The sequence below is a fragment of the Macaca thibetana genome, chromosome 14, assembly GCF_024542745.1.
Source record: "Macaca thibetana thibetana isolate TM-01 chromosome 14, ASM2454274v1, whole genome shotgun sequence".
Classification (NCBI taxonomy): domain Eukaryota; kingdom Metazoa; phylum Chordata; class Mammalia; order Primates; family Cercopithecidae; genus Macaca; species Macaca thibetana.
Window position 1 is genome coordinate 66682982 of NC_065591.1, and position 16603 is coordinate 66699584.

General features: G+C 40.5%; 2 protein-coding genes across 4 annotated transcripts in view; one reads left to right on the plus strand and one right to left on the minus strand.

The window, feature by feature from the left end:
• RPS3 (ribosomal protein S3) overlaps positions 1-16603 on the plus strand; it is a 735956-nt gene that overhangs the window by 374658 nt on the left and 344695 nt on the right. The window lies entirely within an intron of this gene.
• Positions 15136-16209, minus strand: LOC126935166 (olfactory receptor 2AT4-like). Its single transcript, XM_050756365.1, has one exon. It carries the CDS (start codon positions 16177-16179, stop codon positions 15238-15240), a length of 942 nt encoding a protein of 313 aa, XP_050612322.1. The 5' UTR covers positions 16180-16209; the 3' UTR covers positions 15136-15237.

A 16603-nucleotide genomic window follows, 5' to 3' on the forward strand; every position in this document is an offset into this window, starting at 1 on the left:
CACATATACAATGATAATCCCATAAGAGTATAATGGAACTGAAAAAGAAATTTTTTTGGAGACAGGGTCTCACTATGTTCCTCAGACTCGAGTGCAGTGGAGGCATCGGAGCTCACTACAGCCTCAACCTTTCAGGCTCAAGCAATCCCCCCACCTCAGACTCCCAAGTAGTTAGGACTACAGGCACATGCCACCATACCTGGCGGATTTTTAAAAATTTTGTAGAGACTGCGTGTCACTATGTTGCTCGAGCTGGCCTCAAGTGATCCTTCTGCCTCAGCCTCCAAAAATGCTGGGATTACAGGCATAAGCCACTGCGCCTAGCCTGTAAAATTCTTATTACCTAATCCCAGCACTTTGGGAGGCTGAGGCGGGTGTATCACCTGAGGTCAGGAGCTCAAGACAAGCCTGGGCAACATGGTAAAAACCCGTCTCTACTAAAAATACAAAAATTAGCTGGGCGTGGTTGCACATGCCTATAATCCCAGCTACTCGAGAGGATGAGGCAGGAGAATCACTTGAGCCCAGGGCGGATGTTGCAGTGAGCCGAGATTGTGACATTGCACTCCAGCCTGGGTGACAGAGCAAGACTCCATCTGAAAAAAAAGAAATTCTTATTACCTAGTGACATCATAGCCCTCATGATGCAATGCATTACTCATGTGTTTGTGGTGACGCTGGTATAAACAAAGCTACTGTGCTGCCAATCATATAAGAGTATAGCACATACAATTATCTATATTATATAATACTTGATAATAATAAAGGACTATGTTACTGGTTTGTATATTTACTATCCTATGCTTTTTATCATTATTTTAGAACGTACTTCTACTTACTAAAAAAAGTTAACTATAAAACAGCCTCAGGCAGGTCCTTTGGGAGGTATTCCAGAAGAAGGACAGCTCAATGTATGTTATTGTCCCCTGAAGATCTTCCAGTGGGACAAGATGTGGAGGTGGAAAACAGTGATACTGATGATCCTGATCCCATGTAGGCCCAGGCTAATGTGTGTGTTTCTGTCTTAGTTTTGAGCAAAAACATTAAAGGTAAATAAATGTGTGTGTGTGTATATATATATATGTATATTTCTTGAGACAGAGTCTCATTTTGTCACCCAGGCTGGAGTGCAGTGGCGTGATCTCGGCTCACTGTAAGCTCTGCCTCCCGGGGACACACCATTCTCCTGCCTCGGCCTCCCAAGTAGCTGGGACTACAGGTGCCCGCAACCATGCCCAGCTAATTTTTTGTTTTAGTAGAGACAGGGTTTCACTGTGTTAGCCAGGATGGTCTCGATCTCCTGACCTTGTGATCCGCCTGCCTCAGCCTCCCAAAGTGCTGGGATTACAGGCATGAACCACCGTACCCAGCCAGTAAAAAATATTTTTTAATAGAAAAAAATTATACAACAATGATATAAAGATATTTTTGTACAACTGTACAGTATATTTGTGTTTTAAGCCAAGTGTTATTACAAAAGAGTCAAAAAGCTTCTAAACATTTAAAAGTTTATAAAGTTAAAAAGTTATAGTAAGCTAAGGTTAATTTATTATTGAAAAGGAAAATATTTTTAACAAATTTAATGTAGCCTAAGTATACAGTATTTGTAAACTCTACAGTAGTGTACTGTAATGTCCTAGGCCTTCACATTCACTCCCCACTCACTCACTGACTCACCCAGAGCAACTTCCAGTATCGCAAGCTCCATTCATGGTAAGTGGCCTATGCAGATGTAGCCTTTTCATCTTTTATATCATATTTTTACTGTACCTTTTCTGTTTAGATACATTTAGACAGACAAATAGTTACCATTGTGTTATAATTGCCTACAGTATTCAGTATAGTAACACGCTGTACAGGTTTGTAGCCTAGAAGCAACAGGCTATGCCATAGAGCCTAGCTGTGTAGTAGGTTATGCCATCCAGGTTTGTGTAAGCACACTATGACATTGCCTAATGATGTTGCCTAATGCATGTCTCAGAATATATCTCTGACTTTAAGTGATGCATGACTCTGTTAACTTTGTACACTTATTCTCACTTTCCTTTGATCCTCAGAAATGTTAGTTATATCATTAATTTTATTTGGTCAAGGTTTAAAACATTGATTTCTACTGTGTAGTTATAATTCCCAAAGTTCTTTAGTCCTAGTTCTACATTTAAACAGATTTTGCAGTCCTCATAATCATTCATTTATCACTGCTTCTCTATTCCATAATGCTTTATTTTGACTTAACCATTGGTTTTCTGAATTTCTTTATGTAGTAGGTTTTTTAATGAAAAGCTCATAGGTGCTGTACTTTCTGAATTCCTGAGAATATTTGCCTGTTGCCTTTGGGCTTGAATGACTTCAGAGACATTGTTCCACAATGTTGTGACATTGAATAATGCTGAGGAGAAGACTTTTCCTTCTGAAGTGCTTGAAATATTTTATCTTTATCCTTGAAGTTTGGTAACTTAATCAAGGTATGTGTAGGTATTGATCTTCCTGTACCAATTATTCTTGAAATAAGAATAGGTACCCTAGAGTGCTGCAGAATTAGTTCTTTATTTCAAGGAACTTTTCTGCTGTTTATCTTTGAATACACTTTCCATTGCATTCACTGGGATTTCTACTTCAAGGATACCAAATAATCTTCTGGTAAACAATTTTCTTTTTACTTTTTATCTTCCCTCCATTTAGGCATTGGGAAGAGGGAGAGCCTCTCTCTTTTTTGTAACCTGGAAGTCGTCAGTAAATTAATCCAAGAAACATCTCTATTAAATGAGTACATTTGTAAAACCAATCAACCAACATCCACTGATGACCTGCTATTCACCATACAATTCATTCGGTCACAAGATTTAGCCCCTGTTCTGTGCCAGACTCTGCTGAGTCCCAAGGACTGAGAAGACTTATACCTGGTTTATTAAGCTGTTCTTGCATTGCTATAAAGAAATACCCAAGACTGGGTAATTTGTAAGAGAAGAGGTTTAATTGGCTTAGGGTTCTGCAGTCTGTACAGGAAGCATGGCACTGGCATCTGCTTCTGGGGAGGCCTTAGGAAGCTTACAATCATGGTGGAAGGTGAAGAGGGAGCAGGCATTGCACATGGCGGGAGCAGGAGCAAGGGAGGTAGGAGGTGCCACACGCTTTTAAACAACCAGATGTCATGAGAAGTAATTTACTATGGTAAGGACAGCACCACACCATAAGGGATCCACCCCCATGACCCAAACACCCCCACTAGGCTCCCTACCTCCAATATTGGGGATTACATCTCAACATGAGATTTGGACAGAGACAAATATCCAAACCATATCACCTGGTCTCCACCTCCAGGCCTTGCAGGGTAATGAGAGGACACAGGTACAATCAGAAGATGAAGCAGAATTGAGATGAGCAAGAGGCCCAAGAGCAAAGTAGGGGCTATACTCAAATAAGGCAGTTGATACAGATCTGAAGCATCAGATCTGTAGGGGAATACAAGATCATCAGTGGGAAAGAGAATGAGGAGTCAGTATCTTCAGAATACTAGAATCAGGTTGGGAGTACAGGATGGGTTGGGACGAAGGCCTCAGGATGGTGGTGGTGAATGAGGCAATAGTGCTGGCTGTGCGGCCATGGGGCAGAGAGACCACTTCACAGGTACTTAGACTAAATTGTAGGTCTGAGTCTCCTGAGCCCTTCCCTTGTCCTCTCTCCACAGCGCTCTTGGGAGTATTTCCTCCTCCTGAGCTTTTCTCCATCAGCTGCTTTTCCTAGCAGCCTTGTCCTTGCAGCTGGTTCAGATTTTGTCTCCAGGTTCATCCATCTAGGCAACTTGGAGGCACCTTTCTTATACTTTCCTGTGGGAGAATGTCTATGGTGCTTGTGGGTGGGAGAAGGAAACAAACAAAATAATTTTTCTTTGCACCCCACCTTCTAAAGATGATGTCAGAAGTAAAGTCCTGAGTAAAGAAGAGGCTGGAGTCTGGGAGAAAAAGGACAAAAACATTAAGGAGTCTTGAAATCACACTGACTTTTCAAGCTGTGCTCTGCAGCTGTTCTGGTCCCTGTGATCCTGTCCTGGGTAGGACTCACCCTGACCTATCCTTTCTCCAGGGACAAAGTAGCTGGACTGTTGGGAAGATACAACAACTGATGTCTCTGAACCCTGAAAAAGGACAGGCAGAGGAGAGCTCTGCTCTGTATTAGTCAAAACATTTTTGGTTGCACAGGGTAGAAGTTCAGCTCAAACTAGCTGTACCAGTCTAGCAAATAGCAGAAAACAACTCTGACTGGTTTAATCAACAGATAATTTTACCAAAGGATATTAGATATCTCACGAAATCTATATGGGGTCAGAGATCTGGGTCATATGTCTGAGCTCTACTTGCAAGGGAGGTTGGAAAGCAAGTAAAGGCTTCTTCAGTGGCAGGAGAAGGTGGGAAACTCTTCAAACATAGGAAGCTTCTGGGCAGCCAAGATAATGACAACGTCCAACACACCAGCTTGAGTAAACACAAAATTCATTTGTTCACTTAACTGGGATGTCCACGGGGACTGTTTGGCTTCTAATGTGGCTGACCCAAGAATTCAACCAATCATTCTGTTTTGCTCCATCTCTCAAAGATATTTTCCCCATATTGGTTTCATTCTCAGGTAAGTCCTTTCCAGAGTCACATTATAACTTTCACAGGCCCTTGGTACTTTTGCTTTTTGGGTTCCTCCCTCCATACAACAATATTAAAAATTATATTTTTACAGTTGCATGGGTATAAAGTTGAATAAATCCAGGCTGAACTGTATTTCTTTTCTTCTGATTTTAAAAGAGTTAAAACATTTTCATGGGCTCCTGAAAGTATAGTGGGCCCGAGGCACTTTTCTGCTGTCCCTAATGAATAACTCAGCCCTGGCTCTTTTCCCTGGATGGAGGAGTTGGCCAGTAGCAAATCCTGACTAACAGAGCTTACTCCATCCTTGCAGCTCCTGATCCCAAGTGATGAAAGTGCACAATTGTCTCTCGTATGAAGTATTGGCTCATTTGTGGAAGAATTGCTGCGTTCAGGACATGGGAATTTTCTAGTTAGACCGGGTCGCATGCCCATCCTTGAGGTGGTGAACGTGGTGCTGTGTGGTCACCAGCCCCACTGGAATCACATGGAGTTGGCGGAATTGCAGTTCCTAAAAACAAGAGCTGCTGGGCACACAGGAAAGTAATAGGTATCCATTCCAGCACCACAGTGAAGATGTTGCAGGTGGAGAAGAGGTTCACATCATAAATGATCTGACCTTACCAGGAAGTGACTGAACCATTTGGCAGCTATGACCTTCATGTAGGTTTGCCCCTGAGTATCATCTTGGAAGGTGCCAAGCACTTCCTGGCAGGTGGGCTGGAAAGTTTATTTATTTGTTCAGGTACCACCAGTGAATAGGTATAAAATCATAGAGCTAAAGATCCCAAATTGTTAGACTCTTAGACTTAAAATTTTAAGAATTTGCAATCATTGACACTTAGATTCTAAAGATTTTAGCATATTAGTCTCCAAAAATCTAAAATATCTAAAATCATGAAATTTTAGATGTTTACATTCTTCCCCTTGGAATCTTTGTTTCTAAATTTTAAAACTTTACAATCTCAAACCATAGACCTCAAACCTGAGAACTTTAGAATCTTACACTCTAAGAATGGTTTTAACATAATAGAATATTAGGATATTTGAAGGAAAATCTTGAATCTCAGAATCTTGCCTTGGGGGTCATGTGTCTTCCAAATCAGAGAAGCTTGGGCTCAGACCCCTGGTCTGCTGACCCTAGAATCTCTGAGCTGTCAGGGACTTAAAGTCAGGAAAGAACCATATTTGGCAACTCAGACCTTTATAAGGAGGCACTGGGGTGGATGGTGAATTTACAGTCCCAGGGGTCAGTTTCTGTTCTGATTGTCCCATCTTGAACCTGATCTGATCCTTGCCCAGGTACCTCACAGTCTCCCTCAGAGCCTAGAGCCCGAATCTGCTGCACCCCCAACCCATGCCACCCCATCTTCTTAGGGCTGTTTCTTTTCTTTTTATGCCTAGGGTGCCCAAGCCTTCCCTGGTGACCACTCACATGAATAGGATCCCAAACTGGGCAGATGAGCCTATTGGAGAGGACAATAGGTTCCTTCCCCAGACCTTTTCCTAGGGCTCTCTGAGCTTTCTGGGGGCTAGGACTCCTTCTCTGAATATTATGCCTCTGGAACCTAGAGGAGTCATCCAGTAAGATACAGAAATGCCAGTAGAATCTCACAAGGCTCTTGCAAGGTGCCATACAGCAAGTGTTGGCTTTGTCTAGGGTCTGATATTCAGTAGCACCCTAATGTTTCCTTCATACTACTCAGGTCTGATAGCCACCTCTCCATAAGGAGCATTAATTAAGCAGCTTAGGGACAGGAAATTTCCCTGAAACTAGAGATTATTCAAGACAATCTACTGAGAATAAAAGGTAACACAAAATAATATTTACTCCTTGATATGGTTTGGATCGTGTCCCTGCCCAAATCTCATGTCAAATTATAATCCCCAATGTTGAAAGTGGGGCCTGGTGGGAGGTGATTGGATCATGGGGGTGGAATTCTCATGAATGGTTTAGCACCATCCCCTTGGTGCTGTTCTCATCATAGTGGGTGAGTTCTTGTGAGATCTGGTTGTTAAAAGTGTGTGGCACCTCCCCCCTCACTCTCTCTCTTGCTCCTGCTCTGGCCATGTAAAGTGCCTGCTCCCTCTTGGCCTTCTGCAGTGATTGTAATTTTCCTGCAGCCTCCCAAGAAGCCAAGCGGATGCCAGTATCATGCTTCCTATACAGCCTGTAGAACCATGAGCCAATTAAACCTCTTTTCTTTATAAATTACCCAACCTCAAGTATTTATAGCATTGCAAGAATGGACTTAATACACTCCTGAAGGTTTTTCTGATGGTCATTAATTTGTTTTAAGCAGAAGTCTTCATAATTATATCTATGCATTTATATTATAATACATATATATTTATTTATATTCTATGTATCAGAAAGATTTGAGATAGCTTTAGAAACTATAGACAAAGTTTTTAAAAAAGGAAAAAACATAACAAAAAATAATTTAGGAGGAGAGAGAAGAACAATTGATATTTTTAGGCACTTGAACAAGAGAGGTGCAAAAGATGAGGAAGCAGCTGAGTTCCTGTCAGCTAAGGCAAAAAAGAATCTAGCTGGATACGAAACATTTCATTACCCAGCAAAAAAAGGAAAATAGTTTGCTTTTATGTAAAACATTTTTCTTCCACTATCTTTAAGGAGAAAGTTATTGGGCAACACTGAGTAATATTATGGGGATGACATTAAATTAATCAATTCTGCACAATAACATTAAAAGCTAATGCTTACTGAGTGCTTGCTATGTGCTTTCGTCTGTTAGAAATGCAAACCCAGCTGAGTGCAGTGGCTCACACCTGTAATCCCAGCACTTTGGGAGGCCGAGGTGGATGGATCACCTGAGGTCAGGAGTTTGAGACCAGCCTGGCCAACATGGTGAAACCCTGTCTCTACTAAAAATACAAAAATTATTCAGGTGTGATGGCGTATGCCTATAATCCCAGCTACTTGGGAGGCTGAAGCAGGAGAATCACTTGAACCCAGGAGGCGGAGGTTGCAGAGAGCCGAGATCGCACCACTGCACTCCAGCCTGGGTGACACAGCAAGACTCCATCTCAAAAAACAAAACAAAAAAAGAAAAAAAGAAAAGAAATGCAAATCCTTCAGCACCACCCAAGATCTATGTGATTTAAAAAATCAGGTTAGAGCCCAGGCACCTGTGTTTTCATGAGCTGTTACTATGATTTCTATGCACACTAAAGTTTGAGAACCCCTGGTGTAGAGGATCAGGCACTGAAAGAAGGGGCACCCTGGAATTCTGTGTCGCCATGAATCACCCTCCATATCATCAAGCCTCTTGAGGAGAATGGACCTTTGACTTTGTTTTTACTCATTATTCTTGTAAGGCTAAGGGGAGGGGCACTTAATGAGCGAAGACAGCCTAATGGAAATGAAATGGACCTCAGCCAGGACACTGGGGCTGTAGCTCTAGTTTTTCTTTAATTTCTCTGGTCCTCTCTCTCTGGACATGAGTCTATCCATCCATGCAATGTAGAATCTGATGAAATGTTTGTTCAGAGAGAGGGAGGGAACTAATGGTGAGTGACACCATGGGCCATGGGCTGAACTAATTAAGCCACTCTGTGTCCCAGGCCCTCTGAGAGGTGCTGTGGATACAGAGATGAAAAAAGAGACCCAGTTTCCATCCTCACATGGCTTCATTCTTCTCATAAAAACACATATAAGTAACAACAAGGTAATTATAATTCAGTATGATAAGGGCAGTTGTTGGGAACCAATATACTAGCTAGAAACTGGTTTTCTTTCTCTAGCATAACAATTAGAAAAAAATTTTAACGTTTTTCATGATAGTAACATAAATAAAAAAGTTTATCCAACCAAAAATGACTACCAACTTTGTTGGAAAAAATTAAAAACTTAAATGAAAGAAGATTCAAATAAACGGGGAGGTATATCAGATAAGTGGGAGGAGTAGCATAATGCAACCCCCTGAAAATTGTGCTGAATTTTTGAGAGAGCTTGCAAACTTACTGCAAAATTTATTTATTTATTTAGAGACAGAATTTTGCTCTTGTTACCCAGAGTGCAATGACACGATCTTGGCTCATTGAAAACTCTGCCTCCTGGGTTCAAGCAATTCTCCTGCTTCAGCCTCCCGAGTAGATGGGATTACAGGCACCCGCCACCATGCCTAGCTAATTTTTGTATTTTTAGTAGAGACAGGGTTTCACCATGTTAGCCAGGCTGGTCTCGAACTCCTGACCTCAGGTGATCCATCCTCCTTGGCCTCCCAAAGTGCTGGGATTACAGTCATGAGCCACCACACCTGGTCCAAAATTTAAATGAAAGAATAAAGACAAGCAAATAGCTAAGTCAATTTTTAAAAATACCAAAGGATTGAAGGGGCTTCCATTATCAGCTAGGATAAAAGACATACTTCAAAGCTACAATAATAAAATAGTATTGTTCTGGCATAACAATAGACAAAATAATAATAGAATATAATATCTCAGAGGTAGATGAGGTGTGTAGGAATTTGATATTGATAAAGATGGTACTATAAAACAATGAGGAAGGACAGATTGTTTTTTAAAAGATAGACTTTAGAAAAAAATGGCTTCTGGTATGAAGAAAAAGAAACGAATTTCTTCCTTACACTTAAACAGAGAGGAACTCCACATGATTTTAAGATACAAGTTTGAAAAATAAAACTGGGAAGCTAATGAAAAAACTGCTGGGAAATTCCTTTATGATACAAAAAGAAGACTAAAACTCCACAGGCCATAAAGTTTAAATGTGATAGATTTGACTACATCAAATTAGAGATTTCTGCTCAATGGAGGATAGACTACAAACTGGGAAAACATATTTGCAATTTAAAGTTGACACGGCATGAACATGTGGAAGTTCTGCAAAGCAATACAATAAGATAGAAGATCCAAAGAAATGAGCAAAATTTCTCAATAAGATTTGCAAACGGGGCATGCTAAGTGCTAACAAGTATTTAAAGAGTGTTTATATTTATTAGTAATCAGAAAGGTGTATATTAGGCAGAACGAAGTAGCTCTTTAGCCTGATAAGAATGGCAAAAATTAGAAAACTGGATAATAGCAAGTCTTGCTGAAGATGTGGAAAGATGGGAACTGTTTAGTTCGTTACTGCTGGGAGTGTAAATGGCACAGCCATTCTAGGAAACAATCTCAAAGTACAGTCAACTGTCATTATTTACAGTAGTTATGTTTTATAAAGTTGCCGCAAACACTGAATTAGTGAATACTGAATCATTTCTCTAGGGGAAATACAGGATTAGGTTTCTGCAAGCCTCTGGTTACAACATTTTTATCAATCAAACAATGCATAACCTGGTTTTACATATGTTTCTGTTTAAAGATATTGTATTTAACATGTATTATTGATTTGTTGACATTGAAGTCATGGCCAACAGCACTATAACTCAAGCCTGAACACAGCTTATCTAACACAAAATTTTTTTCCCACAAGCCTTCTTGCATTAGAAACACTAGACAGCACTTCAGCACCATGCTTGGAAACATTTTAAACAGTGATGTCACCAACAAAAAGAGCACAAAAATGTGAAAAACCTGGCTCTAAATAGCCCGCCGAAAGGACACTTATTTACAGAGCTGAACCACGAAGGCAGAACGTCATCATGTTCGATCTCAGCTAGGAACATGCTCATAGTGTGACTCAGATTTTTGGCCACTGTGTGCATGTTCAAGAATGACCCTGCAAGCTCTGTGAGTGTTGGGGTTAGCAAGCAGGCAAATTTGCAATCTTCAAACGATGAGGATGGACTGTATTTAGCTAAAGGTTATGCATACCCTATGACTAATGTATTTCACTCCTTGGTATATATTTCAGGAAAATGCTCCATGGGTCTGTAAAGGGACATCACAAGGACATTCATCAAGACATAAAGGTAGCAAAGAGTTAGAGGCAATTTAGGCGCCCTTCACTAGGAGAAAAGTAAAATGTGATCAAATCATACTATGGAATATTATGTATCAGTTGAAACTAATGAAACTAGATGTATAAATAACAACATAAATATATCTTTAAAAAGTAGAATGAGTAAAAAATGTAAGAAATAAATTGAGACATGAAACAATTCTTTTATTGTAAATTAAAATTACACATACATGCACAAAGCAGCACTATGCTTTGTGCTTATGTGGGAAGGAGATTGAAAGGGGAAAATAAGTAAAACAAGCAAGGGGCCTGCAGAAACTAATGAGTATGCCATGCTCTGAACTCTTTTCGCCTAAGGTCCAAAAAAAAGAAGTGCCGTCGTGGTGGAATTATAAAGTGCTACAGGGCACCAGCTGGGTGTGGTGGTTCACACCTGCAATCCTAGCACTTTGCAGGGCTGAGGTGGGAGGGTTACTTGAGACTAGGAGCTGGAGACCAGCCTGGTCAACATAGTGAGACTCTCTCTTTCTCTCGTTCATAGGGTGACTGGGAATTTTGGCCACTCTGTGCATATATATATATATATATATATATATATGTATGTATGTATGTATTCACACACAGAGACACACACACACACACACACATACACACACGTAAAGAATGACATCTACCTCACATTTCAGAATTAAGAGCCAGGACAGGCTTCTAATTCTCTAATTTCCTGGATGATTCCCTGGAGGAACCTGAATAAAATGTATGCAAGTGAGATGGACAAGGAGGAAAAGTGCTTCAGGAAGAGAGAAGAGTTTGCTAGAGTTTGAAGAGAGAATGAGAACTTGGTGTGTTTGAGAAACTGAAAAGAAATTCAGAATTGCCATGCAAGAGATAATGGCGAGACTTGAGGCCAAACAGATCGTTCAGGACTGGATCAGAGAGAGTCTTTAAGTCACATGGCGGGTGGTAATATGACCAGATCTGTGTGTCAGAAAGCCTGCTCTGGCCACTTTATGTATGGGAACACGGACACGCAAGCAGAGAGATCCGTGAAGAGAATGCTGTGCTCATCCAGAAGAGATCAGATGGTGACATCTGCACCCGGGTCAAGGATGTGGGGATGGAGAGGAGCCAAGGTGCCTAGGGATACCTTCACAACCACCACCTCAGGTTCACAGGGGTGAAAAGACTCCACCAAGTGTATAGGGCTTCCAACTCCCTCCCTCTCACCCTTCTTTTTAAGACAAACTGCTCCACTGATTCTTTTTGTAGGTTATTTATTTATTTATTTATTTTAATCAATAAACAAAAACTGTATATATTGGCTGGGCTTGGTGGTTCACGCCTGTAATCCTAGTGCTTTGTGGAGCAGAGGCGGGCAGATCACTTGTGCCCAGGAGTTAGAGACCAGCCTGGGCAACATGGCAAAACCTCATCTCTTTTTATTAAAAAAAATTTTTTTAAATTAAAACTCTATATATTTATGGTGTACAACATGATGTCTTGAAATATGAATACATTGCAGAATGGCTAAATCAAACTAAGTAACATGTATATGACCTTAAATACTTATTTTTTGTAGTGAGAACACAAAATCTATTCTTTTTCAATTTTTAAGTATACAATACATTGTTATTAATTATAGTCATCATGTTGTACAATAGATCTCTTGAACTTATTCCTCCTGCTTAGCTGAAATTTTGTATCCTTTGATTGATATCTTCCCAATCCACCCACCCTCCCTCCCCCAGTTGCTTCCACCGATTAGGTGCCCCTGTTAAATCATATGATTGAACTCATGCATTTCCCTCTGGCCACAGCTAGTTTGGTCCAGAGCCAGCATCTGACAAAAAGCAGCCAACTCCCAGGCTATCCGTGACCTGTGATCTATGGCCTGGCTTGAAACTATTTAACTTTAAAAAATTATGGTACATATACATAACATAATATTTACCATTTAACCATCCTTAAGTGTAGAGCTCAATGGCATTAAATACATTTACAATGTTGTCCAACCATCACCACTATCCATTTCCAGAACCTTGTAGTCATCCCAAACAGAAACTCTGTATTTATAAAACAACAACTTCCCATTCTCCTCTCCCCTCAGCTCCTAGTAACCATTGTTCTACTATCTGTCCCTACGAATTTGATTATTCTAAGCACCTCATGTAAGTGAAATAATATAATAGTTATCCTTTTGTGTCTGGCTTATTTCCTTTAGCATAATGTCTTTAAGGTTCATCCATGTTGTAAAATGTATCAGAATTTCATTCCTTTTCAAGGTTGAATAATATTCCATTTAGTGTATATACCACATTTTGTTTTTCCATTCATCTGTCATTGGATATTTAGGTTGTTTCTGCCTCTTGATTATTGTGAATAATGCTGCTATGAACATAAGGATAAAAACATCTCTTCAGGACCCTGCTTTCAATTCTTTTGGATATATAACCAGAAGTGGAATTACCGGGTCATGTGGTATTTATGTGTTTAATTTCTTGAGGAACTGCCATATTGTTTTCCATAGCAGCTGCACCATTTACATTCCTACTAATAATGCACAAGCGTTCCAATTTCTCCACATTCTTATCAACACTTATCATTTTCTGATTTATTTTATTAATAATAATTTTATTAAATATTTTATTATCATTATAAATTATTGTCATTATAATAATATAATATTAATATTATATAATATAACATATACTAATGTAATAAAGTTATTATATGATGCATTAATATAATAATAATAATTGATTATTATTTTATTAATAGTTATTATTGATCATCCGTTATTGTTTTATTAATAATAATTATTAATTATTATCAGATATGTGATTGGCAAATATTTTCTCCCATTCTGTGGATTGTCTTTTCACTCTCTTGATAGTGTCCTTTGATGTACAAAAATTGAGGCAATTTTTTCTTACTTGGGAAATACGGAGAGACTACCAATTAGCAGGTATAGCTACAAGTGAAAAACGTTGTTGTTGCTATGATTTCATGTCTACTCGGATAAATGTTTAGGAGAAACCACAGGAAAATATTGAGTGAGGGTAGAACTAGCCTGAGATTCCATATCACTACAATTAACTTAACATGTGATTAATTCTTTGTTCATCTAGAAGGGGAGCTGAAGATGAAAAGATGTCATGATCTGGGGACATAGCAAACCAAAGCCCTGACCTAAAACTGAAATTGGTACCAGAAGGGAGGTTCTGAACAGATAAACCCCAGACAGAACTTTGGTAGTAACACAGGAGTACTTTGGGAATTGTTTATTGGGTGGTAGTGGAGTCGACAGTAAAAAAATTTCCCCTCTACATCCTTAGGTTAAATTCTGATAGTGCATAGAACTCTAGGGCAAGGCGACTTATTAGGCTACCTCCTTTAGACCTTAAGGATGTGGTCCCACTGACATTTAGACATCAGTTTCAAGGAGCTGGAAATAAATGTCTTGCAAAATTAGTAATGTTTAGATAAAAGAACATGAATCCCAATCCCAGCTGCCCAGGGTCAGTAAACAAGGAAACTCAGAGCCTTCATATCACCCTGTTTTGGGAAGCCCTTTCTGACCATAGCAGGATCTCTGAGATCACAGAAAGCTGAGTCCAGGAACAAATCATATCCTTTGTTGAATTGCACCCATTGAGGTCCCATTTACATTGGGTCTTATGCAATGGGAGAATGGTTAACAGTATTGCCTTGATTGACAAAAACTGGGACTCTAGAAATTGGAATGAGGCTATCTGTGAAGAGCCAACGATGAGGATATTTGTCACCTGGGTTCCCCCTTAACACTTTTCATTGCTCTACATGTCCCTCAATGGACAAACCTGACAGGTCTTCAAGAGGAAATTTGCCATAGGAGAAGGGAATAAGGAGACTGGGCTTGCCGCTTGGGGCAGGAAGAGGAATATCTAGGACCATACTTTGAGAAAGGGTGGTGGCCCCAGGAACAGCATACCTCTGATAAGGAGAAACTTCTCCACTCAGCCACCTGGTGTCTCTACTTAGCCACCGTGGGGAAACTATGGTGTGCTGAGAATTAAAATAACTACTGCTTTTTACCCAAACAGGTGTGCTAAGGGACACTGCTTGCCTGAGCATAAGCTGAGTGAGGGGCATGCTCTGCTTCTAGGGCATCACGCAGGTCTAGATAGCAGAGGCAAATTTCCTGTGTGACTGGTTTTGAAAATCAGTGGTGGCAGTGAATTTTCAAGCACAAGGATTGAGATGTGAGCGGTTTCAGAGTTTTTCTATTGAGGGATATTTCTATCTAAGTTGCTATTTCACCAAAAAGCGCAAGAATAATTCATATCCAATAGCCAGCAATGCTAGGGATTTTCAGAAACATCGAAAGAAGAGATCCAAGGGAAAAGACAGAGTTTCTTGCTAATCAAATACTTGGAATCTCCAAGAATCAAAACTGTTTGAATTAATGGTAATGTGACCTCAATTATATTTACAGTCTTGTGAAATTTGGGGTTCACACCTTAAAATTAAATTTAAAAATCCTATTCTTTTTTTCTATGAATTAAGAAAAAAATTATTATTTGATTACAATGGAGGACTACCTAGGACTATATTTTGAGATTGAGTGTTCTGACTACTGGGCTTTCTAAATTTGCCATTTTTCCCCTCTATGTTATTGATGTTTATGAGAGAAGATGAAGTTATTTCTTTGAATCAGGGTTTCCTAGCATTCTTTGGCTACTGGGGACATGCAATCTTGGTGATGGCTGCTTTGACATCCTTGTTCCTCAGTGTGTAGATGAGAGGGTTGAGAACGGGTGTGAGAATGGCAAATACCACATTGCCCATGATGTGGAAGTCGAGGGGCAGGTCAGCCCTGTAGGCCACATAGGCTAAGGCAATGGATGAGTAGTAGGTGCCCACCACCAGGAGGTGGGAGCTGCAGGTGTAGAAGGCTTTGGAGCATCCTTCTTGGGAGTTGATGCGAAGCACCGAGGTCAAGATGTGGACATAGGAGAGAAGCACCAGGAGAAGGGGGAGGAAGGACACCACCATGGCGATGCAGAAGCCCATGAGGGTCTGGGGGGTAGTGTCAGAGCAGGAGGCCTGGACCACAGCCAAGTGGTCACAGAAGCAGTGGTAGATGTGGGCAATGCTGTCAAATGCCATCTGGGAGGTCCTTACTACTGCTGGGATGGGCAGGAGGAGGGCAGTGAGCCAGGCACTGGTTGCCAAGACAGCGTTGGTCTGTGGGGTCATGAGGACAGGGTAGTGCAGTGGGCGGCAGATAGCCACATAGCGGTCATAGGCCATGACCACCAGGATGAAGGCTTCTGAGCAGGAGAAGCTGTGGAACAGGTACATCTGCAGGAAGCAGGCAGGGAAGCTGAGGAAGCGGTCCCCAAGCAAGAATAGGGACAGCATCTTGGGGACAGTTGTTGTGGTGACAAGAATGTCCAAGGTGGAGAGGTTGATTAGGAAGAAGTACATGGGCTTGTGGAGGCTGGGCTTTGCCACCACAGCCACCAGGATCAAGGCATTACCCATCAGGATGAGCATGTAGAGGAGGAAAAAGACAAAGAAAATAGGAAGGAAGAGGCATTTTGGCAGAGAGGGGATGCCCATAAGGTAGAAGATGGTTGAGGAGTCCCCTGATCCATTACAGGTGATTGTTTCCATGGTGGGTTAAAGCTGGATGCTCTGAAGTTGAGTACTGGGAACACCTGGGAACCAGGCCCATCTGGAAGCCAAAACAACCAGAGATTCTGTAAGGAGAATTACTAAATGATCACTGTATAATAAATAGATGATGGACTCGATCTTATCTCAAAATTCTTCATCCTATCCCAGAATTCTCTTTCCTTTTTAAATCAAGTATGGAAAAAGTACCTACAATATATAAATCATGTGTTATTTGCTGGATATATAGTAGACAACTTAGTGGGGCTGAAGAAAGACATTAAGCAATGAATCACATAATTATTTAATTGCAATTGTTTTAAGTGCTTTGGAAGAACTTCTAGTCTACTTTTCCATGTTCCATGTGATTATTTTGGGGATATCAGATCTCTTAAACCAGAACACCAAGTTCCTTTTTCTTTTG